Here is a 26,809-nt window from a genome sequence, read left to right on the forward strand (position 1 = left end):
CATAACAATGTGTAGAGATTCTTTGAATTATAATTGGTTTAAGAGCATTTAATGTGAGCATGTGTTTCTCTCTCTTGACAAAGGCAAAAATTTCTAGTTGATTTCAAAGATGCCTCCTTTTCCCAGTGACCTCATACACTTGCTTACAAGGTGGCTTCTTTAATTTCAAAGGGCCTCTGGTACCATTGTGCTTGCCCAAAGCTGTGCACAGGTCAGCAAGGGAACTACTGATGTCAAACACAGTACATTATGATACACATCATAGTGGGGTTAAATATTGGGTAAAAAGAAAATGGCAGCTTGGGGCAGGGGGTAGGGAAGGGGTCTAGCTCTTGCAAAAATGAAAGTTACTATTTAGATTATAGTCTTATAGCATTAAAGCTAAAAGGAGATTTAGGTTTGTTGTCTTCTAATACAAATGCTTCATCTTACAAATAAGAAGTTAAGGACCAGAGAGATGAAAGGCCTTCCACGATGTTACCCAACTAGTAGCAGGCAGATTTAGGACTAGAACCCAAGCCTTCTGATTCACTTCACTGATCTCTCTCTGCCGTACCAATGGTCTAGTCTAAGGTTTTGTGTAAATGGAGCCAGTTGTTTGGCTGTTAGGTAGATACCACCTGTAAGTCCTTGTTCATCTACTATGGAGAGGTTTTAGCTTTTATGTGAACAGGATCTGTCTGTCTTCTTGCCCACATTTCTCTGTGTGCTGGGATATGTCTTATTAAGCTGAATGACTCTCCCCTTTCAGAAGAGGATGATGAGAAATCTGATAATGAAAATGAAGAACTGGATAAACAGATGGGAGATCTCAATGGAGAGGAGGCTGAAAAACTAAATGAAAGGCTTTGGGGTGATGATGATGAGGAAGATGAGGAAGATGAAGATGACAGTAAGGCAGAAGAAACTGGACCAGGAATGGATGAGGTAGTTTTGTTTGGGGGGGGGGAACCCAGTAAATCATGGTCATAGTTTAGTAAATTATATAGGTCATATGAGAGATATTTCTTGGCACTACTCTTTTCTTCATTATTAAAACCGCCCCCCCCCTTTTTCCATCTTTCTGTGCTTTTTCCATTTCCCTTCTTTTTCCTTCTTTGCTGCCTGCCTCCAAGATTTATTAGTTTCATTGGTTGCATTCAGTGTTTGTTAATGAGATTGCTCTGTGGGTAAAGCTGTGGATTGTAAATTAAGATTAGGAGAAAAAGAGAATAAAAGACTTCTTTTGGCAAAAATGGTTTAAGGGTAGAGTCTGTCAGTGGCCACAGAGTTCCTTCAATTATTTTGGTTATTCCAGGTGTATAAAATGATGGAGCTGGGAAGATCTCAGAGCCATTTGGTCCTTGCAATGAAATAGAATAATAGTTTCATATTTATTGCCTGAGTTCAGCACTTTGCATATTGTTCATACAAATATCTCTTGGTTCTGATGTTTGGATTTATCTTGAATGTTATTCTTCCAGGCATTCATGGTTCCCTGTGGGCTGTATATTTCTATATTGTAAGATTAAGAGAAAATTGCAAAGTCTAAGAACTAAATTGTTGTGTAAGCAGTTTCTGGGCTTGAGTGTGAGGGTTTTGCGTCTATACTTCCCCATTACACACTTTCCCCACCTCTTTTTCTGTCTGTTAAGGAGGACTCTGAACTTGTTGCAAAGGATGACAGCATGGATACAGGCAATCAGAACAAAGATCAGAAGCAGCCAAGCAAACAGGAAGAAGAGGGAGCGGAAGAGGCAGATGATGATGGACAAGGCAAAGAGAAAATTCACGAACAAATAGATGAGGTAATAAGAATTTCAAAATAAGTTGCAGATATAGTGGTGATTAATTGCAGATATAGACAACCTGATGAAAACTTCTTCCCGCCCCTAAGACTTTTTGAGGTAGGAAACCTGTTCTCCTGTGTTCAGACTGTATGCTCTATTCTGAGTGTGTGTGTGGACATCACAGTAAACAAAGCACATCTCTTACAGACATCATTGTTGAGTAATGTGGAATGGAACTGGTGCTGGGGGGCTAAGATGCCTCTTCCATCCCTTTCTGTTTGATTTTGTGCAAGTCTGTGCCTCCTGGCCCTTAGGTTCTGCCTAAGAATGTAGGTTTCACTGGTAATTTTCTGTGTTTGTTGGCCACTGTAAGCATGAATCTTAGAAAAAGAGATTATATAGATAACTAATGTACAAGCCTGCCATTAATCAATGAAGGATCCTCTTCTCAATTGCTTATACCCCTTTCCATCCATTTACTATCATTCTGGTTAACATGTAAAAGAATGTACAAAATGGGTAGTGCATCTAACTGCCTACAAAAAGGTAGAATATCCATGAAGCTATGTGAATGCTTTGGTGTTAAAAACTAAAATTTTTTTCTCTGTGGTTGGTCATTGAAGAACCTACACAGAAGGAGTTTTGAAATGACAGCATGACTGTTAAATTCTTTGTTTGCTAATGATAAATTGAATAGACTGATTGATACCTAGGGACATCATATAGTAGTCCCTTCTAAGAGAATATATCTTAATACATTGTTCTCTTTGTTCCGCTTTCCTCTGCCTACTAGAGGGAGTATGATGAAAATGAAGTAGATCCTTATCATGGCAACCAAGAAAAGCAACCTGAACCAGAGCCTCTGGACCTTCCTGATGACCTGAACCTTGACGGTGGAGAAAAGAGTGATGAGGAGGATAAAGCTGAAGAAGGAGGTAGCAATAGAAGAGACTGCTTCATTGGTTGGAACGTGCTAAAAATGGTTGAGAAATATATTTTGCTTTCTCAAAAAATCCTTGTAAATTGAAATTGAAATGGAGGTCATGCCAGAAATCATGTGATGAGATGAGTTTGAACTGATTGCCTGTTTGCTTGTTTTGTTTGTTTGTTTGTTTGTTTGTTTCCCCACTTAGAGTAAAACAGTAGTTTATATAGCATCATAAAGAAAGAATATAGAGTAGTTTATATATAAGTAAAACTCATTGACTGGCTGGTGTCTCTTTAGTCTTATTATCATTTCACATTCTTGTAGTGATGTTCCTTACTAGCCCCTTTATGTCTTTTTCTTAGCTCTTGTCATAACATATGCTCGTGTTGTTCTTCTCCCTCCCCTTGTTTTTCTTTCTCAGTTTATGTTCATGCATGTGGACCCACAATATATATCATAGTCTAGAATGTCTAGACTAGTCTCTGTATATTCAGTGTACACTGATAGAGCCTAGCAGCAGCCAGTTATGCTGTAGATACTTAATTATAGACTGTCATTTTGGGAAGGGACCTTACAGATCATCTCCTCATTTTAATAAGAGATGGAAAAGAACTAAATCCTGGGGCAGCTAGGTGGTGCAGTGGATAGAGCGCTGACCCTGGAGTCAGGAACACCTGAGTTCAAATCTGGCCTCACACACGTAGCATTTACTAGCTGTGTGACCCTGGGCAAGTCACTTACCCCCACTGCCTAGCCAAAAAAGAAAAAGAAAGAAAAGAAACTAAGTTTATGTGTATAAAGCAAAGAGCTAGAGACTTGAACCGAGGTCTTCCAGATTTCTATGCTCTTTCCACCTTACCATGAACCCTTGGCTTACTTCTTTCAGTTGCAGGTGTGAGTAGGCATGACCTGACTCATCTACAAAGTAGCATGAAGTTTAATAAATCCATTCGACATAGAAAGTTCCAAATTTCTGAATAGAAAAGCATCACATAACTTATAGTGATTTCCTTTAGATGTGGAGTAGTTTGTGCTGATATTTAACTCTCTCCAGATGAATTTGCCCAGGGAATGAGAAAGCAATATTCTGTTGGAGGTGTTATAACAAAGACTAAATGGAGGGCTGTCATAGAACATTTCAGATAAATAAAGATAGCTTCCATTTGAATTTATGCTATATCTTCTGTGTCCAGTGAAGAACTTCCAGTTCCCATTCCCAAGGTTGATACTGAAGACATTTAAGTTAGTTTCATTTCTTCTATGTTCTAAAACATGCTTTTCATTGTGGATTTCTGAAACTCACCCTTCCTTTTACTTTTTCATTCTTCTCTCTCCCGAAGCAAATCCTTTTGAAATTGATGAGAAGCCAATGGACCCAGAAGAAGCTGGTTGTGGAGCTGAGGAAAAAGAGGAAGATGCTATTCCTGACCAAAGTGAGGAAGTTCAGGATCAAGGTATGCCTGAAGAAGGAACATCTGAAGATAACAAGATGGAGGAGGAAAAAGAAGCAGAGGCAGAAACTGATGACCAAGAGAAAGATAATGTTGAAAACTCTGAGGAGAATGCAGCTGAGGAAGAGCAGCAGCACCAAGAGGATGAGAACAAAGAGGCCAGAAAGGAAGCCAGCGAGGAGAATGGAGTCCCCACTCACAAAGGCCTCCAGCCTCAGGTGGGGTGGGGTGATAGCAAATTGTTCTCCCTCAAAGACAGAGAGGGCAAGAATTATCTCTTTTTTGTTGGAATATCTGTTGGGTGGCAAGGTTAAAAAAATAACCTCTCTAACACTCACTTGTGATATATTTAATATCTTGCTTTTGCTCATCAGACAGCATGAAGCAGTAAAAAGAGAACTAGATGTGGGGTCAAAGGATCTAGGTTCAAATCCTGACCCTATTCAGTATAAATCACTTGACCGTGTTAGGTTTTGGGTACCGTGTAAAATGGTGGGGTTAGATTAAATGATCTCTGAAGTGATTTTCCATCTACTTAGGTCTGGTTCAGCTCTGAAGACTTGAAGAAGACCCTCCCATAGTCAATCACCTTTGTGATGTGGCTGTAGTCTACTTCATAGTTATTGTGATTTCCCTTATATTGCATCCTCTCATAGTGCTAATTATTATGTTCACTTTGATCTCAGGAAGAGGAGGAAAAGGAAATTCCAGAAGTGGATGAGGAGGTGCCTCAAGCCATGGAGAGGAAGGAACATGAATCCTGTGGGCAGACAGGAGAGGAGAACCTGCAGAGTGAGATTGCTGTTGAGCTAGCTGGAGCTGCATCTGAGAAGGACCAAGCTAAAGAGGTGATTTGGAGTTTCAGTTAACAGCTCAAGCCTACTCTTATTTGGTGGTTAACTCCCTTCTTCTCTCCTTGCTGCTGTGTGTGCACACACTTCCCCCCCCCCCCCCATTCAAGAAGTCTTGGTAATGATTGGGATGTATCATCTTTTTTTTCTTTTCTGGACACTCCGTAGTTCACCTTTAATTATGTTTCATATGTATTTGTCCCACAGAGAAATCTGCAGGAGAGCATGCATTTAAGAGATTTGTTTTATAATTAGCAAGTGTTATTGGCATGATGGTTTTGAAGAAACAGCTTAATTATTTTTTAAAATAATTTCCTAGGAGAGAGATTAAAATTGGCTTTCCTACACTGATATATTTGTAGCAGGGTTATCTTCTATTTGGCTAACCAACAATTTTACAAAACACTTTTAACTTTTATTTTTATATCCTAGATCATGAAGGGAATGTTCTTATACATTGACCTGTATAGAGAGAATGTAAGGCCAATTAATGTTAAATTGGTTGTTGTCTACTAGAATAAATTGTTGATGAGTTTGTCTTGCCTTAGTCCTCTTTGGCCTTGGATTTTTAGGAACATGGAAGTGGTACTGCAGACGCAAGGCAAGCAGAAGGCCATGAGTCCAAGCTGATGTCCCGGTTGGCTTCTCAGAAGCAGAGCAAGAAAAAAACACAGGTCTTTTTCTTTTTTTCTTTTCGCCTAGTGTGTGAGCTGTTGAAAAGAGAACTTATAAACAAGACCACCAATAGCTGCTTGTCTCTCTTCCTTCCCCTCTTCCTGACCCTGTCCCCTAATAAGTACTATATTGGAAAAAGTTGAAACTGCTTTCCCTGATAGGGCCTCCTTGCTCTGACTTCCTCCCTTGGAGCATCCTAGTTCAGGCAGAAACCATTCCTCATTATCTTTGTTTCTTCCCTACCAGTACTTATTAACAGTGTTTTACACTTTGGCCATACTGCTGTGCTTTTATAGACCTCCGATTTTGTTGGCATAAGTACTCTTTCCACTGACACAAATCACAACCTATTGATAATTTTATAGATGATTTCTGATAGTAGCTGTGGCCATAAAAATTAGTCACCTGATGGCTAGCTTGGTTTTGGATGTTTTTGAACTCAGGTAGGCTTATCCTCCAATAAGAGGTGTATGGTTAATCCCCAGACCTGTATTATGTAGGCATTTTAGTAGTTATTGAATGTATGAATGTTAGCATAGACGGTGCCTAAGATTTCCGTCTGTTAGATTGCGTGGTGGACCATTAGAAGAACAAATCTTGTTCCCAAGGTGCTTAGCAAAACCAGTCACCCATGTTTTAATACATCTTTGGTTGTTTTTTTTTTATTCTAATTCCTATTTTATTTTTAATTTATGGAATAAAACAAACATTTCCAAAACATAGTACAATAAAAAAAGATGAGTGCATAAGAAACCGCAAATCTGCTGTGCACAACTTGCTCTTCCTTTCAAATATACAATAAAATTATCATGTAAATTTCTTTTTCCCCCCATTTTCCTCCCTCCACTCCTCCTCCTCCTCCTCTCCCACTCTAGAGATGACTACCATTAGACATAAATAGGTGTGGGGTGTGTGTGTGTGTGTGTGTGTGTGTGTGTGTGTGTGTGTGATCTATATATCTATATCTATCTACATATAATTATTCTATACATGCTTCTATTTATCAGTTCTTTCTCTGAATGCAGATAGGTCTTTCTTCATTTGTTCTTGATAATTAATTTGGGTATTCATAATAGACAAAATAACTTATTTGCTCAAAGTCGTTCTTAAAACAGTATTGTTGTTACTGTATACGATGTTCTCTTGATTCTTTTCATTTCGCTCTTCATTATTTCATGCAAAGTCTTTCCATGTTCTAAAATCATTGAGCTCCTCATTTTTTTTATAGCATAGTAGTAGTCATCACAGTCATATACCACAACTTGTTCAGCCATTCCCCAATTGATGAGCATCCCTGCATTTCCAGTTCTTTGCCACCCCAAAGGAGTTCCTATAAACATTTTAGAGCACATAGGTAGTTTACTAACTCTTTGAGCATAATTCCAGATTGCTCTCCAAAATGGTTGGGTCAGTTCACAATTCCACTAACAGTGAATTAGTGTCTCAATTTTTCCACATTATCTTCAACATTTATCACTTTCTCCTTCTATCATTTTAGCCCATCTGGTAAGTATAAAATATCATCTCAAGGTTGTTTTAATCTGCACTTCTCTAATCATTTAATGATTTAGAGCATTTTTTCATATGACTATAAACTATTTTGATTTCTTCATTGAAAACTGCTTGTTCATATCCTTTGGCCATTTATCCACAGAGTTTTAAGAGAAAGCCTGGCCAGGCTGACAATGAGCACTCCATGGGAGACCACAGTGAGCATGTGCATAAGCGGCTAAGAACAGTGGAATCTACCAGCTCAGCAGAGCAAGAAATAGCCCAGCCCCAAGCAAAAGTCGAAGAAGCTGATGCCTTTGAACATATTAAGCAGGGCAGCGAATCCTATGATGCACAGACCTATGGTAGAGTATCACTGAGTACCACAGAGCAGTCATTGCCCTGGTTGATGCTACATGTCTCTTTGTGAGCCAAGTCTGTGCAGTTTCCTTGTTAACCTGCCTTAATTTTGAATTTAGAGTTAAGGGGGAAAATGATTTATGGATAAAAAGTCTTCAAAAGTGCTCTTGGAAGAAATTATAATGTGAAGTACATATTGCAATAAAGGCTGAAGATTTCTGTACCTAATGTGCTTTTTAAAATGCTTTTATCCTTTGAAAACAACCACACTTAGCATACTGTGTTCCCAGGTAGTTTGTTGCCTCTAGCTCAGTTAAGGTTGACCCCTATAGTATCAAGAGCTAGGAACTTGAAATAGATGTTTTCCTCAGTGAAAAGGAGAAGCAGAATGGAGTAGTGAGTTAAGTGTAGTATCAGGATTCAAACATGCAGTCCCTTCTAGAGGTCACTCCCTGACCTCTCTGTAGCCATCCATGTACATGGGATAAGGTTTACAGCTTATGTTTCTGTAGCACTTGTAAGGCCAATGACATTTTCCTCACAATAACCTTATTAAGGTAAATAGATAAAGTATTATCCTCATCTTACAGATAAGGGAGCTAAGGCTCAGAGTAGTTCAGTAACTTGGCCAAAGTCGGACAGCTAGTCAATATCCCAAGAGTCCAGATTCAAACCTAAGTATTCAGATTCCAAATTCAGTGTTCTCCTTGCCTTTCCTATGGACTGATTAGTTAATATTATGGATTCAGTCATATTTATTTGGTGCGTCTGTTTCCATAGTGCTGATTAATTATTTCACTCATTTGCACATCTGTGGAAAATAGTGAGGGGCAGTTGTTATTTCTTTGCAACACAGGGGACTCTCAGGGCAGGTATTTTGCACATCTCATACAGTGGCACTAATAAATCTTGGAAATTGGAAATTAGAGAAGTATCGTGGTACGTCTTTACTTTCCTCCCAGTGATCTAGATGAATTTTTGTGCTTTGACTATAGATGTGGCCAGCCAGGAGCAACAACAGTCTGCTCATCCCCCCAGCAGTGAGCAGGAAGAGAACTCAGAAGATGCTTCTATGGAAATAGAAGAACAACAAGAGGATCTCAAAACAGTAGATACACAGGAGTTAAAGGCAGATGAAGTCAAGTCTGGTGCCTTAGCAACCCAAGGTAAGCCCAACTCCTCTTCTGCCCCTTCTAAAATGTATTCTGCTGTGTATCTCATGTCTTTCCCAGTGATCACAAGACTTGGTGGTCTATAATTCTTCAGTGTATTACTGTTTTGGGTTTCAATTCTGTGTAAAATGTTAGGTTTCTTCCTAATTTGAGGAAGGAAAAAAAGCCACCTTTGAGTATAATGAAAATCTGACTTCTTACTGTGAAGGGGAAAACTTCCTGAAGCACTGAGTTAAAAGCTAAGGTTCCTGATTAGAAAGCCTTGGACCTGTTTATCTGTGGTGTCCTGCCAAAGTCATGGGGTTTATGTAGCTTGAGGAAGACACATGCAACAGTTTGATTCATTTGATCTAAAATAATATCCTTCCATATGGAACCTGAAGCAATTTGATAACGAAGTGCCCCCTTACTAAAGAGCCAGTGTTGTGCAAAATGCAGAACCAGCCTCTTGCTCCTTGAATAGGCAGAATCTTTCTTCGCTAAGACTCAGGACAGTAGTGGGAGCAACATCTTGGACAGAATGGAAGTGTTGCAGTTTAGGATACAGAAGAAAGTATTAGCCATAAAGACAAGGGGGCAAGCCCTCTTCTAAGAGTAGAAGAAATATAGGGACAGTATTATGTGGAGGTGAAGTTGGGGATATTTGAGTAAGGTTATACCAGTTGGTCTCAGACTCCTTTATAAAATAGGAGGTAAGGTATTCTAATGAAGGAATGCTGGAAGATGGGAGTCAGTAAATGGTGTTTTAAGAAGAAAGAAAAGATGGAATAACCACAGTGCTAAAGGAATAAACCAGGTTTAGATAGTAACATAGGATTTGATTAGTATGTTTTCATATAACAATAGGTGAGGATGAGACTGATATGGAGACCCAGCCAATCAGGTCAGAAGAAGACCAAGATCTGAGACCAGACAAATCACCTACCAAGGTGGAAAATGAAAAGCAAGAGAGAAGCAGAGAGTCAACCATTCATACAGCACCTCAGTACCTCACAGGTTTGACTTTCCAGGTATGGAAGTTCTTCGATAGATTTCTGATTTCAGAAGTTGCCAAAATGCTTTTTAAATGATTTTCAGATTCAGTCCAGTGAACATCAAGTGCCTACTATGTGTAAGACACTGGGAACACAAAGAAAAAATGTTCTCCAGGACATTGTCTTCAAGGAGCTTACCATCTCCTGGGAAGATATGATATATGCAAAGATAAGTAGATACAAGTAATTTAGGGAGGAAAAGAGCACTGACCACTGTAGGAATCATAAAGGTTTCTCTTGGTAGGTGGCATCTGAACTGAGGGATTTTAAGATGCCCAAGGTGGGGGGTGGCATTCTAGGCAGGAGGAGAGGACAGCCTTTGCAAAGGCATGGAGGTAGAAGTTGGAATGTGAAGTTCATGGAGCAGCAAGTAGTCCAGTTTGGCTGCAACATCCAGGGCAAGAAGAGAAGCAATGTGAGGTAAAGTTGGAGTGGTAGATTGGAAGCAGACTGTGGAAAGCTTGACATAAATGTCAGACCAGAGGAGTTTGTGATTTATCCCTAGTCAATTGAAAAACATTTAAGGTTTTTGAGATAGGAAATAACTTTGGTCAGGCCACTATTTTACAAATAGTAATTTGAAAGTTATGTGGAAAACATAAAAAGAGGGGAGAGACTGTAATTAGGAAAACCAAATGAAGAGTGGAAGCAACAGGTGATGAAGTTCTGAGTTAAGTAAAGGAGTGTCATATGAGTGTGGAGAACGGGATGGGAGAATTGTGGGGAGCAAAACTGACCTAGGTAAATGGGAGGATGAGGGGTAGGAGAGAAGGAAAGGAGATTGTGAATACTTTTCTGGACTTGTTGAGTTTTAAAAGCCATTGAAACATCCCTGCCTGTTCAACAGGCAGTTGGGGATGTAGAGAGATTCAGAATGGATATGAAGAGTCATCTGCATAGAAATAATTGAGCCTGTGTTGCCAAGATCATCAAGGGAGATTGAAGATAAAAGACCTAGGGACAGATTCTTGCAAAATATCCATTTTTAATGGTTGTGTGAGGGATGATGGTCTGGCAAACAAGAGTGAGAAAGGACAGTTATGTAGGTAGAAGGGGAAACTGATAGAGCAGTGTTATGGAAGCCAGGATAGAAGCGAGTAACGAAGAGGAGTTGGTGGTGGACAGTGTAAAACCTTGGAGCTAATTCAGTTAGAGTGAGATTTGAGGGAAGGCCTTTGGACAATGAAGTTAAGCGATTTGGGAAACTTGGAGAGAACACTTTCAGTTGAGCAGTAGAACTGATAGCAGTAAGGAAGAAGTCCAGGGAGATAGGAAGAGACTGAAGATGAGAGGGAATGGTTTTTTGAAGGTAGAGAGTCAGACACAACTAGAGAGGCTGGCTTTGGCACGGAGAGGGCTAGTTCTTTCTTCCTCAGAGACTGGAGCAAAAGAGGAGAGAATGAGACGTGATGTTGGACTTTTACAGTGTGTTAGGGAGAAGGGGAAACCACAGCAAATAATCTCTTTCTTCATTGTATTAAGAGGCAAAGATCTCTGCGGAGGAGGAAGAAAGAGATGGTATAGGGAGCTTAAGGAGAGGTGAGGTTTGGAAAAGCCATTGTGGAATGTGTGCTAAGGAATCCAATAGGGAGGAATAAAAGGACTGTCCAGCAGGGAGGGCTCAGTCAGTGGGCTGGTGACTTTGACCAGCACTGAGTGAAGAAGATATTTGGTGAGGAGAACCCAGAGTTAGGCTTTGGCAGGGCATCAAGAGTAATAGAATAAAGGGGCAGAGGATTCAAGGTTTGAATCCTCTGGTTGAACTGGTCAACTCATAGGATCAGGACTATGGAAAAAAGAAGAAAACAGTCAGATTGAGGGTGATGGACTGAGAGAAGAGAGAGGACTAGAGGGAGTGGACTGGAAATTACAGTGAAGATGTTTGGGGAAAAAGAGATGCGGTGAGAGGGGAAGAGCAAGAATATCAATGAGAAAACAATAATTTCAGGAATTTAAGATCATGGTGGACATAGTTTTGTGTAATGATGAGATCTAGGTTGTAGAGCATAGAAAAATTGAGGAGGCCAAAATGAGAGCCATTAATGTATATATTAAATTCCCTGAGAATGAGGGCAGGGATTGGGGTTGAGAGAGAATAAGACTGAGCCAGGTATTAAATTCCATGGGAACGAATGGCAAACATCAAGAGAACAGGTTTCACAGTGATTGTGGTAGAGTAGCAGGGACTATGCCCCTCCCTAGAGTGTTATAAGATATGAGGAGCAAGGAAGCAGTCAGCACTCTTTAGAATTTTCTGGAATATTTTAGATTTCTGGAATAATCCTTTCTTTATTCTTTTTTTAAAATAACGTTAAAGGTGATGCGCTCTTCAGATCATTCATGCCATCTATCTGAGAGTAGCAAAACAGGATTGTTACTTCTGTTCCTCATAGAACTAAACAGGGAAGCAGTCCTTACTTAGCCATGTTAGTGGCTGAGGTGGCTTTAAGCCCAATTTTACTGTTCTCATCACAGTTGTAGCTACTGATACGCTGTATAGTTAGCCAGTGCTGAGAGAAATCATTAACTTATAGCTAGTGAGTGTGCGTGCTGACATCTGTGACTTACATCCTATCTGCAGAAAAGCTCAGCTGCTGTTTTGTTTTTCTTTTTTATTTATAAATTTATATTCCCTTGCTGATCTCTGGCTATGTCTATAGGCTGAGACATGAAGCAAAAAAAGAAAGGTGGAGGACAGTGCTCAGAATGCTAAGATCTTGGGTTTGGAAGGTACTTTGGAGATCATTTAGCTCAAACTCACAGTGTCTTTTAATTATGAAGTTAAATTAAGTCTGTGGTATACAAGGTGACTTTCCTTTGGGAAAGACTGAGGAAGAGGTATCCATGACAGGAACAAAGAGCACAACCATTCCTGACTGGACTAATTTCTGGCTTTCTATTCTTAGCATGTTCTCAAAGATGTTGGGAAACTAAGGCAAGAGCTGGAAAGACAGCTAGAAGCATGGCAAAAGCAAGAGCCTGGACACCCAGATGAAGTGAGTGACCTTTTTAGATTGATTTTAGACAAGCATCAGGCTACTGACATGAAAAATCCTGAGATTTCAGAGGATCATTGATTTCAAGCTAGAAGGGTTTTTAGAAGTCATTTTACAGATGAATGATAGCATGAAAAGTATATGTTAAGCTCTTACTGTATGCCAGGCACTATACCAAGTGCTGGGACACAAGTAGAAAATCAAGAGAGTTCCTCCTTTCAAGAAGTTCACCTTTTAATTGAGGGACAGAACATGAAAAAGGGTTCCAATGCAAGATAGATGGCAAAGTCCAGGGATCCCCACAGTTCATCGGCCAAGGAGGCAGATTCTCCAGAGGTAGGGAGGGGATGCCCTGTGGCAGGGCACCCAGTAAGGACTAGGATCTTCCATCTTACTGGAAGGCTTCTTGTAGCCTGGACTTCTCTGCCCAGTGAGGGGATGCTATGTGTCACAGGTCACACAGCATGTAGTGCCAGAGCCCAGGTTGGAAACCATTTCTTCTGACTCTAAATCCAGAGATCTTTCCACTGTGCTGTATTCCATGAGTTCTTCTTTTAAAAAATCTCAACATAGATCAGTTATTTTAAAGACCCAGGAAATTTCATACCTCCAATAGGAAACAGTGATGGCATGGATAATTGAAACCTTAAAAGCTCCGTTTTACCCAATTATTTTAGCCTCTTTCCCCATTATACTTTTTATCTGAACTAAGAAATAGCAAAATTGATTTATTCAGGCTGCTTTGATTTCTCTTTCCTGTGATGGAAGCACTCATGAAACATATAGTGGTCAAAAGGCAGTGGTGCATTAATGAAGGGGGATTGAGGAGGATGTAAAAGCAGTCCGCCTACATGGGACACTCTTGATTAATCAAGGGAAGGTTACCTTTATTAATGACTTGTTGGAATCTTTTTTAAGTGTCTTCATTATAACCACATACATGCAAGTACTAATATACTCGGTCCATTATATTAGCAGAAAAAACATGTTGGTTGGGTGGCCAGAGGACTAATTCGTATGGTTAGTTCCCAGAGGTACTTGTATTTACTTGGCAGCTTCGCTTTTGGAAACATGCTCATGATGAAGTAATTGGCTCTTATTATCAGCACCCATCTACTAAAAAAAGGAATCTTTCATCTACAGCAGATGTTGCTGCATTTGTATATGTGAACAATCTAGTACCTCCTTGTGTGGAGTTTTTCCTTTCCTCAGTCAGAATTGCACGGTCACATATTCTTCATGGAATGTAGCGTTTGGAATGAGGAGAACAAGACAAAGTGATTGAGTAGCACAGAGCAAAAACTAATTAGAGATTGCTATGTAGGGCAGTCTTTGCAAAGCTTCTTTCCAAGTGCCATCATAATTTAATCTCAAGTAATGAGGGTTTCTCTATTCTTTGTCTCAGGAGAAGGCAGCAGCTGAGATGTGGCAGCAGTACCTTGTCCTGACTGCCCCTCTCTCACAGCAGCTCTGTGAGCAGCTTCGACTTATACTGGAACCCACCCAGGCAGCCAAGCTAAAGTAAGTGGGTTTTTTTTTTTCCAACTAATTGATTTAAAGTTCACTGAATACCTATGGTGTATAGGCAACTTGATGACTTGGGCAGTTATAGTCTATCCACATGCGTACTTACAAGTATAGCCTAGTTGTGGGGAAAGAATATACCATCATACTGCTGGCATTCTGAATTTCTTTTCATATGACTTGGAGTAAAGTTTATCATGTGGATTCCTTGTTATTTGTGCTAGGAATTTTGTTGGTATTCATGAAATTCATCCATTAGCCTCTATTCAAAAACATTAATTGATGCTTGCCATACTTCTTTTCGTGTAAGAGAGTTGTTATTTTTTGGTGTATCCAGAGTCATAGCCATGAAGGTCTGGATCCAGGAACAAGGGTCTTTGTTTTGGGTTGTTGTTGTTGTTGTTGTTGTTGTTGTTTTTTGTGTGGTGTTTTGTTGGGGGGGTTTTTTTGGTACAAGGGTCTTTTTTGGTTTTGGTTCTGCTTGTCATCTCTCCTCACCTATTCCCCTAAATCAAACTGAACCAAACAACTTATAGTTTATTTTTTTAAACTCTATTTTATGTAAAATTTTATTTTTATTTTTAAAAATTTGTTTTATGACTAACTGGACTATAACTACAATAACAATCTAGTGTACCCAGTCAGATTTTTATCTGTTGGTCAGCATCATCTGAATCCTTCAACCTAATCTGATGACACCTTTGATTGCTTCAAGTGTCTTTACTGTTGGGTTTGATTTGTAAGGTTACGTTAAGGTGGTTTTGTTATTTTAAGAAATACCAGTGCATAATTCTTCCCAGGAGTGATATAAAAGACTAAAAACTCACGTTGCAGGGAGGGGACTTGTATGACCACAAGAGTCTACCAACTTCACAGAAGAAGGGAAGCTTCTCATGGGAGAAAAATATTTTGTATCCCTTTACTCTCCCCCCAAAGTAACTTCCATTGAATAAGAGGTCCTAGGGACCTGGGCAAGGGAATGATGAGTGAGTGTTGGCACATTTTGATTCTTCCTAACCTGCGATGAGGACTGGAAAATATAAAGAAAAGTGTCATCATCTTTATTGTGGCCTTAATGTTCCTATTTTTGCTCCTGCTTATGATCACCTTTTTACAGTGATACTGTATCAAGTCAATAAAAATTTATTAGCCACTTAAAACAAAACAAAACAAAAAAGAAATACCAGTGCAGTGATGGACTACTGTAAGCTAAAATATTTATATAATTTTCCCCATAAATTCACAGAGGAGACTATCGAACAGGGAAACGATTGAACATGCGGAAAGTCATTCCATATATTGCTAGTCAGTTTCGGAAGGACAAAATTTGGCTTCGAAGGACCAAGCCCAGCAAACGCCAATATCAGATTTGCCTGGCCATTGATGATTCCTCTAGCATGGTAGACAACCACACCAAACAGGTAAAGAGGAAAGCCAGTAAGAGAATTTGCATGATGAGGAGTACATGGGTGATAATGCAGTCACCAAATTTTTTTCAATGTCTTTAGAGGTGGATGTGAATTGTTTACAGTACTAATCAGTTCATCAAAGGAGCTATAGTATAATTGAGACCCAGAATTTAAAGCATCTTCTGACTTAGAGTAGTAAGTTCTACTTGGAATTTTTTTTATAATTCACAGACAATTTTGAGATTATTGGAGTAATTTTGACAGTTAGCAATTTATCCAATAAATTTTAAACTAAACTGTGCTATTAATCACCTGTCTAGTCAGTTGAATCTGAACAGGTATCTTTGAAGCATGCTCGCAGCCCAGAAAGTTTTAAATGCTTCCACAGTGCACTTTTTTTGATCAGATTGGTAAAGGGTCACTATGCCAACCACCCCCCAAACGTCTGTGTTTCAGTGGAATTCTCTTAAGTAAACAGAAATGAAACTGGAGACCATTGTTCTAGCTCTGTTGCTCTAGAAAAATAATCATACTTGTATTGTAATAATTATGTTAGGTACTATAAAAACAAGTAACACTAAACATACAGACACATGTGCACTCTTTTATAAGAAAAGTTGACACTTGTCATCTTAGGCCTTTTGCAATAAAATCAATTGTTTAAACATCCCAAACTGAAATAGTTGAGTTGTTAGAATTTCAACCAATGTTGATGAAAAAATTGCAGTACAACACTGCAAAGGTATGTTTCTGTATTTTATTTTTTTTTAGCCGTACTTGATTCTTAAATCGGCTTTGATTAGGGCCTGCCTATACAAAAGATCATTTTCCTCTGTAGTCAAAAATTGAACATATTTTTTGGGTTACCTATTTGGAGATTATATCTTAGCTGAGTGCTAATGTAGAGACTTGAGCGATGTAGACCTGAGTTAAAATCCAGCCTCAGACATTAGGTGTACTTCTTAGCACTGTGTGTAACCCTGGGCAAGTCACTTAATCTCTATTTGCCTCAGTTCATTCAATTGTAAAAATGGGTTAATAATAGCACCTACCTCTTAGGGTTATTGTGAGGATCAAATGAGATAATGTTTGTAAAGCACTTAACAGTGCCTGGCACATAATAGACACTTAGTAAATGCTTGCTTCCTTCCTTCAACTCCTATATTTTTTTACAGCTTGCATATGAGTCGTTGGCAGTGATTGGAAATGCGCTGGCCCTTTTGGAAGTGGGTCAGATTGCTGTATACAGGTAAGGATGCTGTTTCTTTCTAGGAAGGAAAAAAGCCAGACAAATTGAGGTTTGGTTATTTAGATCATATACCCAAAATATGTCCGTGTATTTTTTTTTCCCTAAGCTTTGGGGAAACTGTTCAGCTGCTGCATCCATTCCATGAACAGTTTAATGATCAGTCAGGAACCCGGATACTGCAACTCTGTAAATTCCAGCAAAAGAAAACTAAGATTGCTCAGGTATGAAGGAAGAGCATAAATATTATTTGGGCTAAATGGTCTTTTGTAGTTATTTTCTTTCAGTTTTTAATTTGTCTCTTATTTTTATGTCATTCTTATTTCTGAATATCCTCCCTCTTACCTTTAACCTTACATATCAAGCCATCCCTTGTAACAAAGAATAAAAAAGAGGAAGGAAAGCAGTTCAGTAAAAGCAAACAGCATCAGCCAAGTTTCACAGCACATGCACCATTTTCCACCCATAGTCTAACACCTCTTTTTTTCAAATCAACTATTTTCAAAGTAATGTAGGATAGGCAAGACTACTGTGAATTGTAGAAAGATTCCCAAGCCTTAGCTAGTGCCCCCTGTATTTTAATTGACATTCAAAATAAAATTCTATTACAGAAAAAAAAAATGTGGACATTTCCCTGGAGTCAAAACAGGATTTCTGAGTTCTCTAAATATCCCTTGGATTAATTTACCTATAATTACAATTCTGTGCCTACATATTTCTTTCCCCAAAATGTTTTGCCCTTCTGAATAACTCACAGTTCTTTGTGGAGAGAGGTAGAGGAAGGAGGAGGGGTGATAAATCTGCTGGACTGAATCAAGTGGCACCTGCAAACATTGGGTTATAGAACTGGTTCTAGACATGGGTCTGGAACTTTTTTTTTGATGTGCCATGGCCACTTTTATCTTGAGAACTTTGGAGTATTTTATAAAGAGAATTATCTGTTCCTAATGACTCTGTCAGATGGGATGAGGATAAAGTATCATTACAATTTAGGGTTTTGGAGAGACAAAGTCCACGGGTCTTTTGCCATTTTCTAAGTCAATCCAGCAGTTGTTGTGAAGTATACTGTTCTTTAAACATCCCAAACTGTCTTTAGACTTTAAAGTTTCTCTGTTATTGCTGTTGGGTATTTTTTTTTTGTTGGCTTATCCAAATTCACTGTTCCTTTTGGAAATTATGGGGGAGCATATCCCCCATACATTACACTTGGGCTATCCTTTACAGAACCCCATGCATTATTTCTTAGCATTTATCTTGGCCACGCTTGGGAAATTCATTATTCCAGTGATGCCATGATGCAGCTTCTGAAGCTTTCTAGCCTTGACAGAGTGGAAGGATTCTGTTTCATCATCTATAGTCAAGAAAACCCACCTTAGGGGATAAAGTCTTCTGTGTACATTAGGGCAAGAAATGACGAAGAGTTTTTTGCTTTTTTTTTCTTTTTCCTATTCACTCAGTTTTTAGAATCATCAGCAAGCATGTTCACTGCCGCACAGCAGCTCTCTCAAAATATCAGTCCAGGTGAGCCCAGTTCTGTCCTTTTTGGTAGTAAACTGGTTACTCTCTTGTTCCACATTTTCATCCTATTTACCATACAACATGCAAACCTGTCACTTCATCTGAATGTCTGTACTTCTGGAAACCTTTCATTAAAAAGTACTCAAGTGGGTGGGTTGGTGGTTTCAGACAAAGATGGAAATTCCTGGGCACCGAGTCAAATTTCCATAATAATGGAGCAATACTAGTGAGTCTAATCTGTAATCAACTCTGCCTCACCTCCTGGTTTTAAAATACAAAGATACATAAACACATGTGCTCGTCCCCACTGTTGGTAGCCTGGGAGCCCAGGACTACCAACTGGTAGGTAGGTAGAGACTGTGAGGAACTTCCCTGCAAATAAAGCTCCAAGGTTTCTCATCTGTTTCACAAGGCTTATACCTTTTCTATTCTAGTACTTCATTTTTGGAATTGTTCTCCTTAATTGTAATAATATTGGCACAGTTTCTAAACGTTGCCAGATTTTTTTCCTAACATGGGTAATTGAGTTATTAAAAATGATTTATTTTGTTCCTTCTGTGCAATTTCTAATACCTAGAAACAGCACAGCTGCTTCTCATAGTCTCTGATGGCCGAGGCCTTTTCTTGGAGGGTAAAGACCGAGTCACAGCAGCAATTCAGACTGCCCGCAGCACAAACATTTTTGTCATCTTTGTCGTATTGGATAATCCCAATTCTCGGGTAAGTGGATGCTAAACAGAAAGTGTATGTTTGACAGATTTTTCCTGTGACTTTTCTATCAGAAATATGGTACATGTTGATCCTTGTAAAGTGAATTTTGATTTTATACCTTCAAGTAAATCTGACAGCTATTTATATCGTATGCTAGATTGGAAGACTAAAGTGAAACAAAGGAACTTACTTTAAACTTTAGCCTAGTTGTTTTTTTTGGCTAGGCAGTGGGATTAAGTGACTTGCCCAGAGTCACACAGCTAGTAAGTGTTATGTGTCCGAGGCCAGATTTGAACTCAGGTCCTCCTGAATCCAGGGCTGGTGCTCTATCCACTGTGCCAGCTAGCTACCCCTTAACTCTAGTTTCTTGAAGATGAGTTTAAACACACTTGAAAATGTTCGTTATCCCTTTCCTCATTTACTAGCATTAATACCAATGATGATTTATCTAATGGCAATGAGCATCCAATTCCCAAAGTATGATTTGTTTCAAGCAGTGTGCATGAATTGTGCTAAAATGTGTGGCTGGGAATTTTTTGGGGGTTAAAGTAATACATTTTCAGAAAATTAAGAATTTAAAATGACTTTGCCATGAAGTAGGGTGTTTCTCCTTCACTTTAGTGCTTCATTAACTAGAAGATTTTTTTATATTCATTCAGTCATCATTCAGCACATATATTAATTGCCTGATGTGCTGAGAGCTTCTATACCAAGCCTTTGCTAAGATAAAATATTTATTTTTTTTTGAGATGTGAAGTTTAAATAACATGCAGATCCTGCCTTCCTGGAAAGTCATCAAGGGGGCAAATAGGACTAACCTTAGTGTAAGGAGTAAGGGTCTCTACTTTTGTGACTAGATGGAAAATCAAAAGTTCGCTGTGGCGTCAGGGGAACACAGGTAACTCTTAATAAAATACATGATATAGTCGTAAGTTAGAGAGGTACGGAATGATAGCTCTGAAACTGGGAGGAGGAAACTATTCCCAGGGACATGGTCAGAGAATGCTTCATTTAGGAAGTGACAGTTGAAATAGACTTTAAAGACAAGCAGGAATTGACCAGGTGAAGAGTGTCAAGAAAGAAATTCCAAGCATAGTGAACTGTATGAACAAAGACAGGAAGCCAGGAGCATACAGAGCATGTTTGGCAGAGAGTAGTTCAGTTTGGCTAGACCATAGATATGAAGCAGGAAGTAGTAGTAGTAGTAGTAGTGGTAGTGGTAGTGGTAGTGGTAGTGGTAGTGGTAGTGGTAGTGGTAGTGGTAGTGGTAGTGGTAGTGGTAGTGGTAGTGGTAGTGGTAGTAGTGGTAGTGGTAGTGGTGGTAGTAGTGGTAGTGGTAGTGGTGGTAGTAGTGGTAGTGGTAGTGGTAGTAGTAGTGGTAGTAGTAGTGGTAGTAGTAGTGGTAGTAGTAGTAGTAGTAGTAGTAGTAGTAGTAGTAGTAGTAGTAGTAGTAGTAGTAGTAGGTGGTGGTGGTGGTAGTAGGTGGTAGTAGAAGAAAAAGACTGAAAGGTAGATTGCTCCCAGATTGTGGAGGCTTTTGAAGGCCAGATAGAATTGTAATTTTACTCTTGTAGGCAGTAGGGGCCCTTGAAGATACTTGAGCAGAAAGGAGAGACAAGGTGAGATAAGTCTAATGTTAGTATGATGGATTAGAGGTAGGAGTAAATTTGGAAGATCAATTAGAAGGTGGCAGTAATAATCCAGAAATGCTTCTATAAAGTCCTGTTCTATGAATCTAGAGTGGTAGTATTGGGAGAAAGTAGGGGTGCTGTGGAGTTGGTGATAATTTGCAGGTGGAGTAAAGAGTCAAGGATGACACCAGCCTTTTCAACATGGAAACTGGGTTAATGGTGGGAGTAGGATCAGGGGAGAGGATAATAATATATATTTCGGATATGTTATTTGAGGCAGAAATGGGACATTTAAGTAGAGGTGTCCTGTAAATAGCTGAAAATGAAGACCTAGGGTTTAGAAGAGAGGTGTTGGTCTTGGAGAAAGATGTTTGGAGTATCATCTTCATAGTTTGTAGTGGAAATGAATGGGGTTAAATTAGGCTGCCAAAACAGAGAATGAGTAAAGAAGAGAGACCAAATATGGAATCTTGGGGAATATCCACTTTCACCAGCAAAGGATTGGTTTTGTTTTTAAAGCATTTATTAACTGCTTACGATGTATGGAGCACTATTCTAAGCACTAGAAATACAAATAAAAACACAGTCCTTGCTCTCAAGAAGCTTACTATTTCATGGATAAGGACAGTATATAAAAGAATGTAAGCTCCTGCTGAGGTGGCAGCAGGATGTGGAGAAAAAAAAATCCACATTCTGAAGTGAAGCCTGGAGAGGAAGGAAGGAGTGAACATTGCTGGCCTGGGTGCTTCCTTAAAGTGGATGTGCCAAGGGAACTGGCCAGTGGGGGAGGGAGGTCGTCACAGGTGGAGGGATCTTTTAAGGTGAGAAAGCCTTTAGGGAGGGCTTTCTTAGGTGAGTGATGGAGAAAGTCCAGAGTCAGGGGCAGAACCCAGAGAGCATTGAAAGAGTAGATGATTCAGGAATTAGAAGAGAACCGTGAAAGTGTAGTTACTATCTCTAGACACCAAGTGAGCATGGAGTTAATCATCAGCAGGTGGGGTTTTTCCATACTTTGTAGAGATCAAGGGAGGGTGAGGACTGGGAAAAAACCATTAAATTTAGTAATTAGCCAGTCATTGCTGGCCATTGTGAAGTGTTGGGTATAATTTTTTTCCAGAAGTTCAGCAGCTATGGGGAGAAGCTGGTGGGAGAATAGTTAGATTTTTTAGAGGCTTTTTCTGAGGCTTTTTTAGAATATCAGAGACCTAAACATGTAAGTAGATGGAAAGGAAGATAGTGAAGATGCATGAGATGGAGGGGTTGACTGCAGAAGATGAGACAGAATGGGATCCAGAGTATAGGACCAGAAGGAAATGTCAGAATGAACAATGGTGTTGATACATTTTGAGCAGTAGAAGACTCTAGTTGACATCAGATAGATGGTCTCTGTCTTCTCAGTGAAAAGGGAAACAAACCATTTGCTATTTCAGTGTTTTCAGAGAAAAGAAAATATTTGAAATAGTTGATTGGGGACAGAGTCAATAAGTAGGGTAAAAGTATCATTGAGCCATTGTGAGAACCTAGCTGAATTTATTCATCATAAATTTATACGGTCTGAAAACATGTTAATTTTAATGACTCTAACAGGATTCCTGCAGGAGTTAGAGAAATTGTATGAAATAGGGGTTACCCATCCATGTGATACAGATTAGTAGGTTTAGAATGGTTGAGTGTTAGGGAGTGAAGGGTCCTAAAGTTCTTAGAGATCTGCCTTCTCCTCAATAAGAAATGATTATTTAATAGAAATAAGGGCCACTTTACTATCCAGGAATTTAGTTTGGGAAATTCTAAAGTTCTCAAATCAAGAGCCAGTTGTGACTGATCAAACTTGAATGATCCAGCCTTCAGTGCTGAGTGTTTTCTTCCTATGATGTATCAATCCTTGACGACATGGTATTATTCTCCCTTGTATTAGCAGTTTTAAAGCTCATTTTGTGTCTGTTCTCAGAAAAGCAAGGAAATACATCAAATATGCCTCACATCATTCATATTTTTTTTCTTTCTGTTCATATTGGCAGGATTCCATCTTGGACATTAAAGTTCCAATATTCAAAGGACCAGGAGAATTGCCGGAAATTCACTCTTACATAGAGGAGTTCCCTTTCCCCTTCTATCTTATCCTTCGAGATGTGAATACACTTCCTGAGACACTTGGCGATGCCCTCAGGCAGTGGTTTGAGCTGGTGACAGCTTCTGATGGGCCCTAAAACTTGACAGCAGAGCCTGAAGCCAGCTCTTCATTTGTAGCATGGTTAGAACAGTATTCCTTATCACCAGATGCTCCCAGTTGGACAGCTCTTTCTCAAGCTGAAGAGGTTTCAGATGTGTGACATTCTTAGATCCTTGTTCTTAAGGGAATCCAGAGCTTATTTACAAGATGTCACAGTTTTGGCTACAGTGCTTAAAATAGTCAGTATTTACCTTTTAATTTAATAACACTACATCACAATTTAAGGACTTCTCTCTGGGAATGGTACTCATGAGCCTAGGGAGAAAATGTAGTTAGGGCATTGGTAGAAACATTGTTTTCAGTATAGCCTCACCTGTGAATTCTTAGAGGAGTTCCATCATGTTCACATACCTGCCCAGGAATCATTATTGCCCATGAGGACCTCATATCATTGTCCCAAAGCTCTTGCACCATCCATTTTCTCAGGCATCCCTACTCTTCTCTGCTGAAAACAAGCTTGGAGGATTTTCTGGGGAAGGAGTACTGGCAGCAGCCTTGGAGAGCAGCTGTTAGTGATGTACAGGAGGGGTTGAGTGTAGACAGGAGAGCTAATCAGCTTCTCCCCAGTAGCAGGAAGAAGAGTAGCTGTCTTTTCCATCTTTCCCTTGTTGCAGCTTTGCCTTAATAAGCCTGCGTCATGCATTCACCAATCCTAAGTGACTGAGACAACTGATTTAGGCTGGTGGGTTTTGAGTATAAGAGACCATTTTTTATCAGGATTAGTGTGAAGGGAATGAACTGTCCTGGAAGGGAGATGCCATGTGCTTCCTGTGTTTTTGTATCTTATCTAAGTGCTGTGGATTCTAGTTAACTTTCACTGCAGTTTTTAGGCCTTGTGGAAATGGGTTTTTGTGTCCCATCTTTGCTGCTTCCTCCCATTTGCTACTGTAAGCTACTATGCAATGATGAAAAGGTTATTTTTGCCTGTTGCTTTATTTTTTTTCCAATATCTCAGTGCCACTGTTTACCGCCATTGTTGTAGTAATTTATTTCTTTAGCTGATATTTTTCTTAACTGTTGGGGAGGAGGATGTGATAGGAAAAGCAGTTCCTCATACTACTTTTGAGCAGTGAGGAACTAGGCTTATTTCTAGGAAGGAAATGCTGTGTTTGGGAAATACTGAGCAGCTGAATTTATTTTTGCAGTCAAAACATGTTCATGATTCTTGGGAGGGTTTCTATTCAGCCAAAAAAACAGTACTTGAATACTTGAAATTGTGTTCTTTGTTCTATTTAATAACAATTTTTACATGTTGCTGGTGTCTGATGTCAAAAAGATATTTTGTAGTAAACATGCCATGATATGAATATCCTTATGTATGTATTTGACACTGTGAAGTTTGCCACTTGTCTGAGGTGGTCATTAAAGACAGATTATTTGTTGGTTAACCAAGTGTCTTAAAGCATGTATATGATTTTATTTCTTTGCAAAAGCTATGCAGCTTCTATTCTTGGAAAATAAAAAGATGTATTACTGTTGTATGTAATTCATAGCCATTTTTAATGGAAGTAGGTATGGTAGGCTGAAATCTAAGTCGGGTCACCCACTGAGAAGTATTCTGAGAATTAGCAAGTGAAAATGGCTGACATTTATATAAGCTTTCATTTTATATACATTGTCTCATTTGAGCACTTTACATACATTATATAATTTAAGCCTCACAACGCTGTGAAGTAGGTATTAAAAATCCTCATTTTACAACTGAGGAAACCAAGGCTTAAGTGACTTGGCAGTGGTCACATAGTAAATGTTAGATGTAGGATTTGAAATTTACAGTTGTGCTGGATCACAGTAGCAAAATGATGGTTTAGGAGGAAGTTACTTCCCAGGAAAAGTTTGAGAGAATTAGCGTGATTTACAACTATAACATGAGTCACCAGTAAAGGAGCTAGCAAGCATAGAATTTTCCAGGAGAATCAGTTGTTTACAGACAAATCCCTACTGGATAGATTCTTAGCTTATGAACTATATAAGCCTGGGCTGTTCCACACCCAATTTTTTCCTTAAAGAAGATGGCTGGAAGGCTATAATCTGATAATGTTGGAATCTAGTCAGACCCCTTCATGAAATATGGATCATCTCTATAACATGACCAACAAGTGATTATTCAGGAAGACTGCTGGAAGACTTAAAATGATAAGAGAATTTTCCATCCCCTGAGTCATAGCTAATTCCACTTTGGGAGAGTTCTAATTCTGATGTTTTCTTTTATTGAACTGTAATCCATCTTCCTCTAATTCTACCTGTTGGTCTTTATTTCTGCCCTCTGTGGCCAAATGGAGTAAGTCATCTCAATTTCTACATGATACCCCTACAAAGATTTGATCACAGTAATTGTGTGTCATTTCCCTTCCCTGCCTCACTCATTCTTCTTCAAACTAAATATCCCAGAAGTCTTAAGCTGGTATTCATATGACAGTTTCCAGTTGCCCTTACAGTTGGCCTTCTGGATGTAGCTTGTTGATGACCTTCTTCTAAAATATGGTTCTCTAGAACTAGACATGGGTACTCACTCAGATGAGGTTTGAACAAGGCAGGAGTACAACAGAACTACCATCTTCCTTGTTTTGGATTCTATACTTCTAATATAAGCTCAAGTCAAATTCATTTTCTGGTTGCAATTTTATATGGTTGATTCATATTAAACATACAGGCCACAAAAAAACCCACAGGTTTTTTGTCATCACGTGGTACTGTTAGACACATCTCTCTAAGCCTGTATTTGTGCAATTTATCTTAGAAACCCAAGGAGTAAGACAATATTTCGTACTTTTTAAGTTAAATCTCATCTTACTAGATTTGGCCCATTGTTTTAGCCTATTAACCTTTATACTAGTTTTACCATTCTGTATATTAATTGACAAAGTGTCTCATGCTATCTTTGGGGACAAGATGAGAAATGTACATTTAAAGGGATGTACATTTAAATGACAGCACAAAGGGTGGATACAAATGGGTCAGTGTTGACTTGGGAATTCTCTAGTGGAGTGCCCTAGTGATCTGTTCTTGGTTCTGTGCTATTTGATGTTTTTATCGAAGTCTTGGATGAAGGCATATGTGGCATGCTAATCAAACCTGCTGATATGTAAAATCCAGGAAAATTAAGTCAGGATCCAAGAACATTTTTATTAGAATTTATTAGAATTCAATTCAACAAATATTGCTAGGGATGCAAAAAAAAAAATACCCTCCATTATTTTGCCTTCTCTGAGGAGTTTCAGCATGAATGCAAATAAGCAAATACCAACTAATTGCAAGAGGGAGTGTGCTAATAACGGGGAGTTAGGAGGTGGAACCTGAAACCTGAAGTCAAACCCTGTCTCTAGCAAGTACTTTACATCTGTGTGACCTTAAGCAAAATCACTTAAAATTTCTCAAAAGGTTCAGTTTCCTGATGTATGAAATGCAAATGATATTGGCACTACCTCTCAGCATTGGTGTGAGGAAAGGGCTTTGTAAAACTTAAGGTGCTAAGTAATGTGTAATTTATTCTATCCATTCTAAAATAGTCAGGTCAGAGGCAACCTCTGAGGAATCTTCCCTGATCCTATTGCTCCATCTCTCCCCACTCCAGCTGAAAATCATCTCTGTGAACTGCTTTTAAAAATGATAATAGCAGCTAACATTTATATAGTGCTATGTGCTAAGCACTTTATTTACAATTATCTCATTTGATCCTCACAACAATCATGGGATGTATTATGAACCCCATTTTACAGATGAGGAAACTGCAGCAAACAGGTTAAGTGACTTGCCCAGGATCACACATCTAAGAAGTGTCTGAGGTGAAATTTGAACTTGAGACTTCCTGAC

The 26,809-nt window shown here is 39.1% G+C and overlaps 1 protein-coding gene across 2 annotated transcripts in view; it reads left to right on the forward strand.

Moving 5' to 3' along the window:
* The window catches only part of MDN1 (midasin AAA ATPase 1), a 168,675-nt gene extending 144,291 nt beyond the window's left edge, over nucleotides 1–24,384 (forward strand). Inside the window, exons 86-102 of one of the 2 annotated variants that reach the window (XM_020963051.2) lie at nucleotides 752–927; nucleotides 1,635–1,787; nucleotides 2,563–2,704; nucleotides 4,038–4,366; nucleotides 4,835–4,996; nucleotides 5,572–5,673; nucleotides 7,329–7,530; nucleotides 8,521–8,691; nucleotides 9,544–9,707; nucleotides 12,638–12,727; nucleotides 14,133–14,248; nucleotides 15,498–15,672; nucleotides 16,836–16,909; nucleotides 17,016–17,130; nucleotides 18,364–18,427; nucleotides 19,002–19,144; nucleotides 22,785–24,384. In XM_020963051.2, coding sequence (XP_020818710.1) covers nucleotides 752–927; nucleotides 1,635–1,787; nucleotides 2,563–2,704; nucleotides 4,038–4,366; nucleotides 4,835–4,996; nucleotides 5,572–5,673; nucleotides 7,329–7,530; nucleotides 8,521–8,691; nucleotides 9,544–9,707; nucleotides 12,638–12,727; nucleotides 14,133–14,248; nucleotides 15,498–15,672; nucleotides 16,836–16,909; nucleotides 17,016–17,130; nucleotides 18,364–18,427; nucleotides 19,002–19,144; nucleotides 22,785–22,973 — 2,567 coding nt within the window. In that variant the 3' untranslated portion in view covers nucleotides 22,974–24,384. Of the gene's footprint in view, nucleotides 1–751; nucleotides 928–1,634; nucleotides 1,788–2,562; nucleotides 2,705–4,037; nucleotides 4,367–4,834; nucleotides 4,997–5,571; nucleotides 5,674–7,328; nucleotides 7,531–8,520; nucleotides 8,692–9,543; nucleotides 9,708–12,637; nucleotides 12,728–14,132; nucleotides 14,249–15,497; nucleotides 15,673–16,835; nucleotides 16,910–17,015; nucleotides 17,131–18,363; nucleotides 18,428–19,001; nucleotides 19,145–22,784 lie in introns of those variants that run through there. The other variant, XM_078155240.1, reaches the window with a different exon arrangement.
* Nucleotides 24,385–26,809: the final 2,425 nt, after the last annotated feature.

Source organism: Phascolarctos cinereus, unplaced genomic scaffold (assembly GCF_003287225.1).
Source record: "Phascolarctos cinereus isolate Bilbo 61053 unplaced genomic scaffold, phaCin_HiC Scaffold_5;HRSCAF=322, whole genome shotgun sequence".
Classification (NCBI taxonomy): Eukaryota; Metazoa; Chordata; class Mammalia; order Diprotodontia; family Phascolarctidae; genus Phascolarctos; species Phascolarctos cinereus.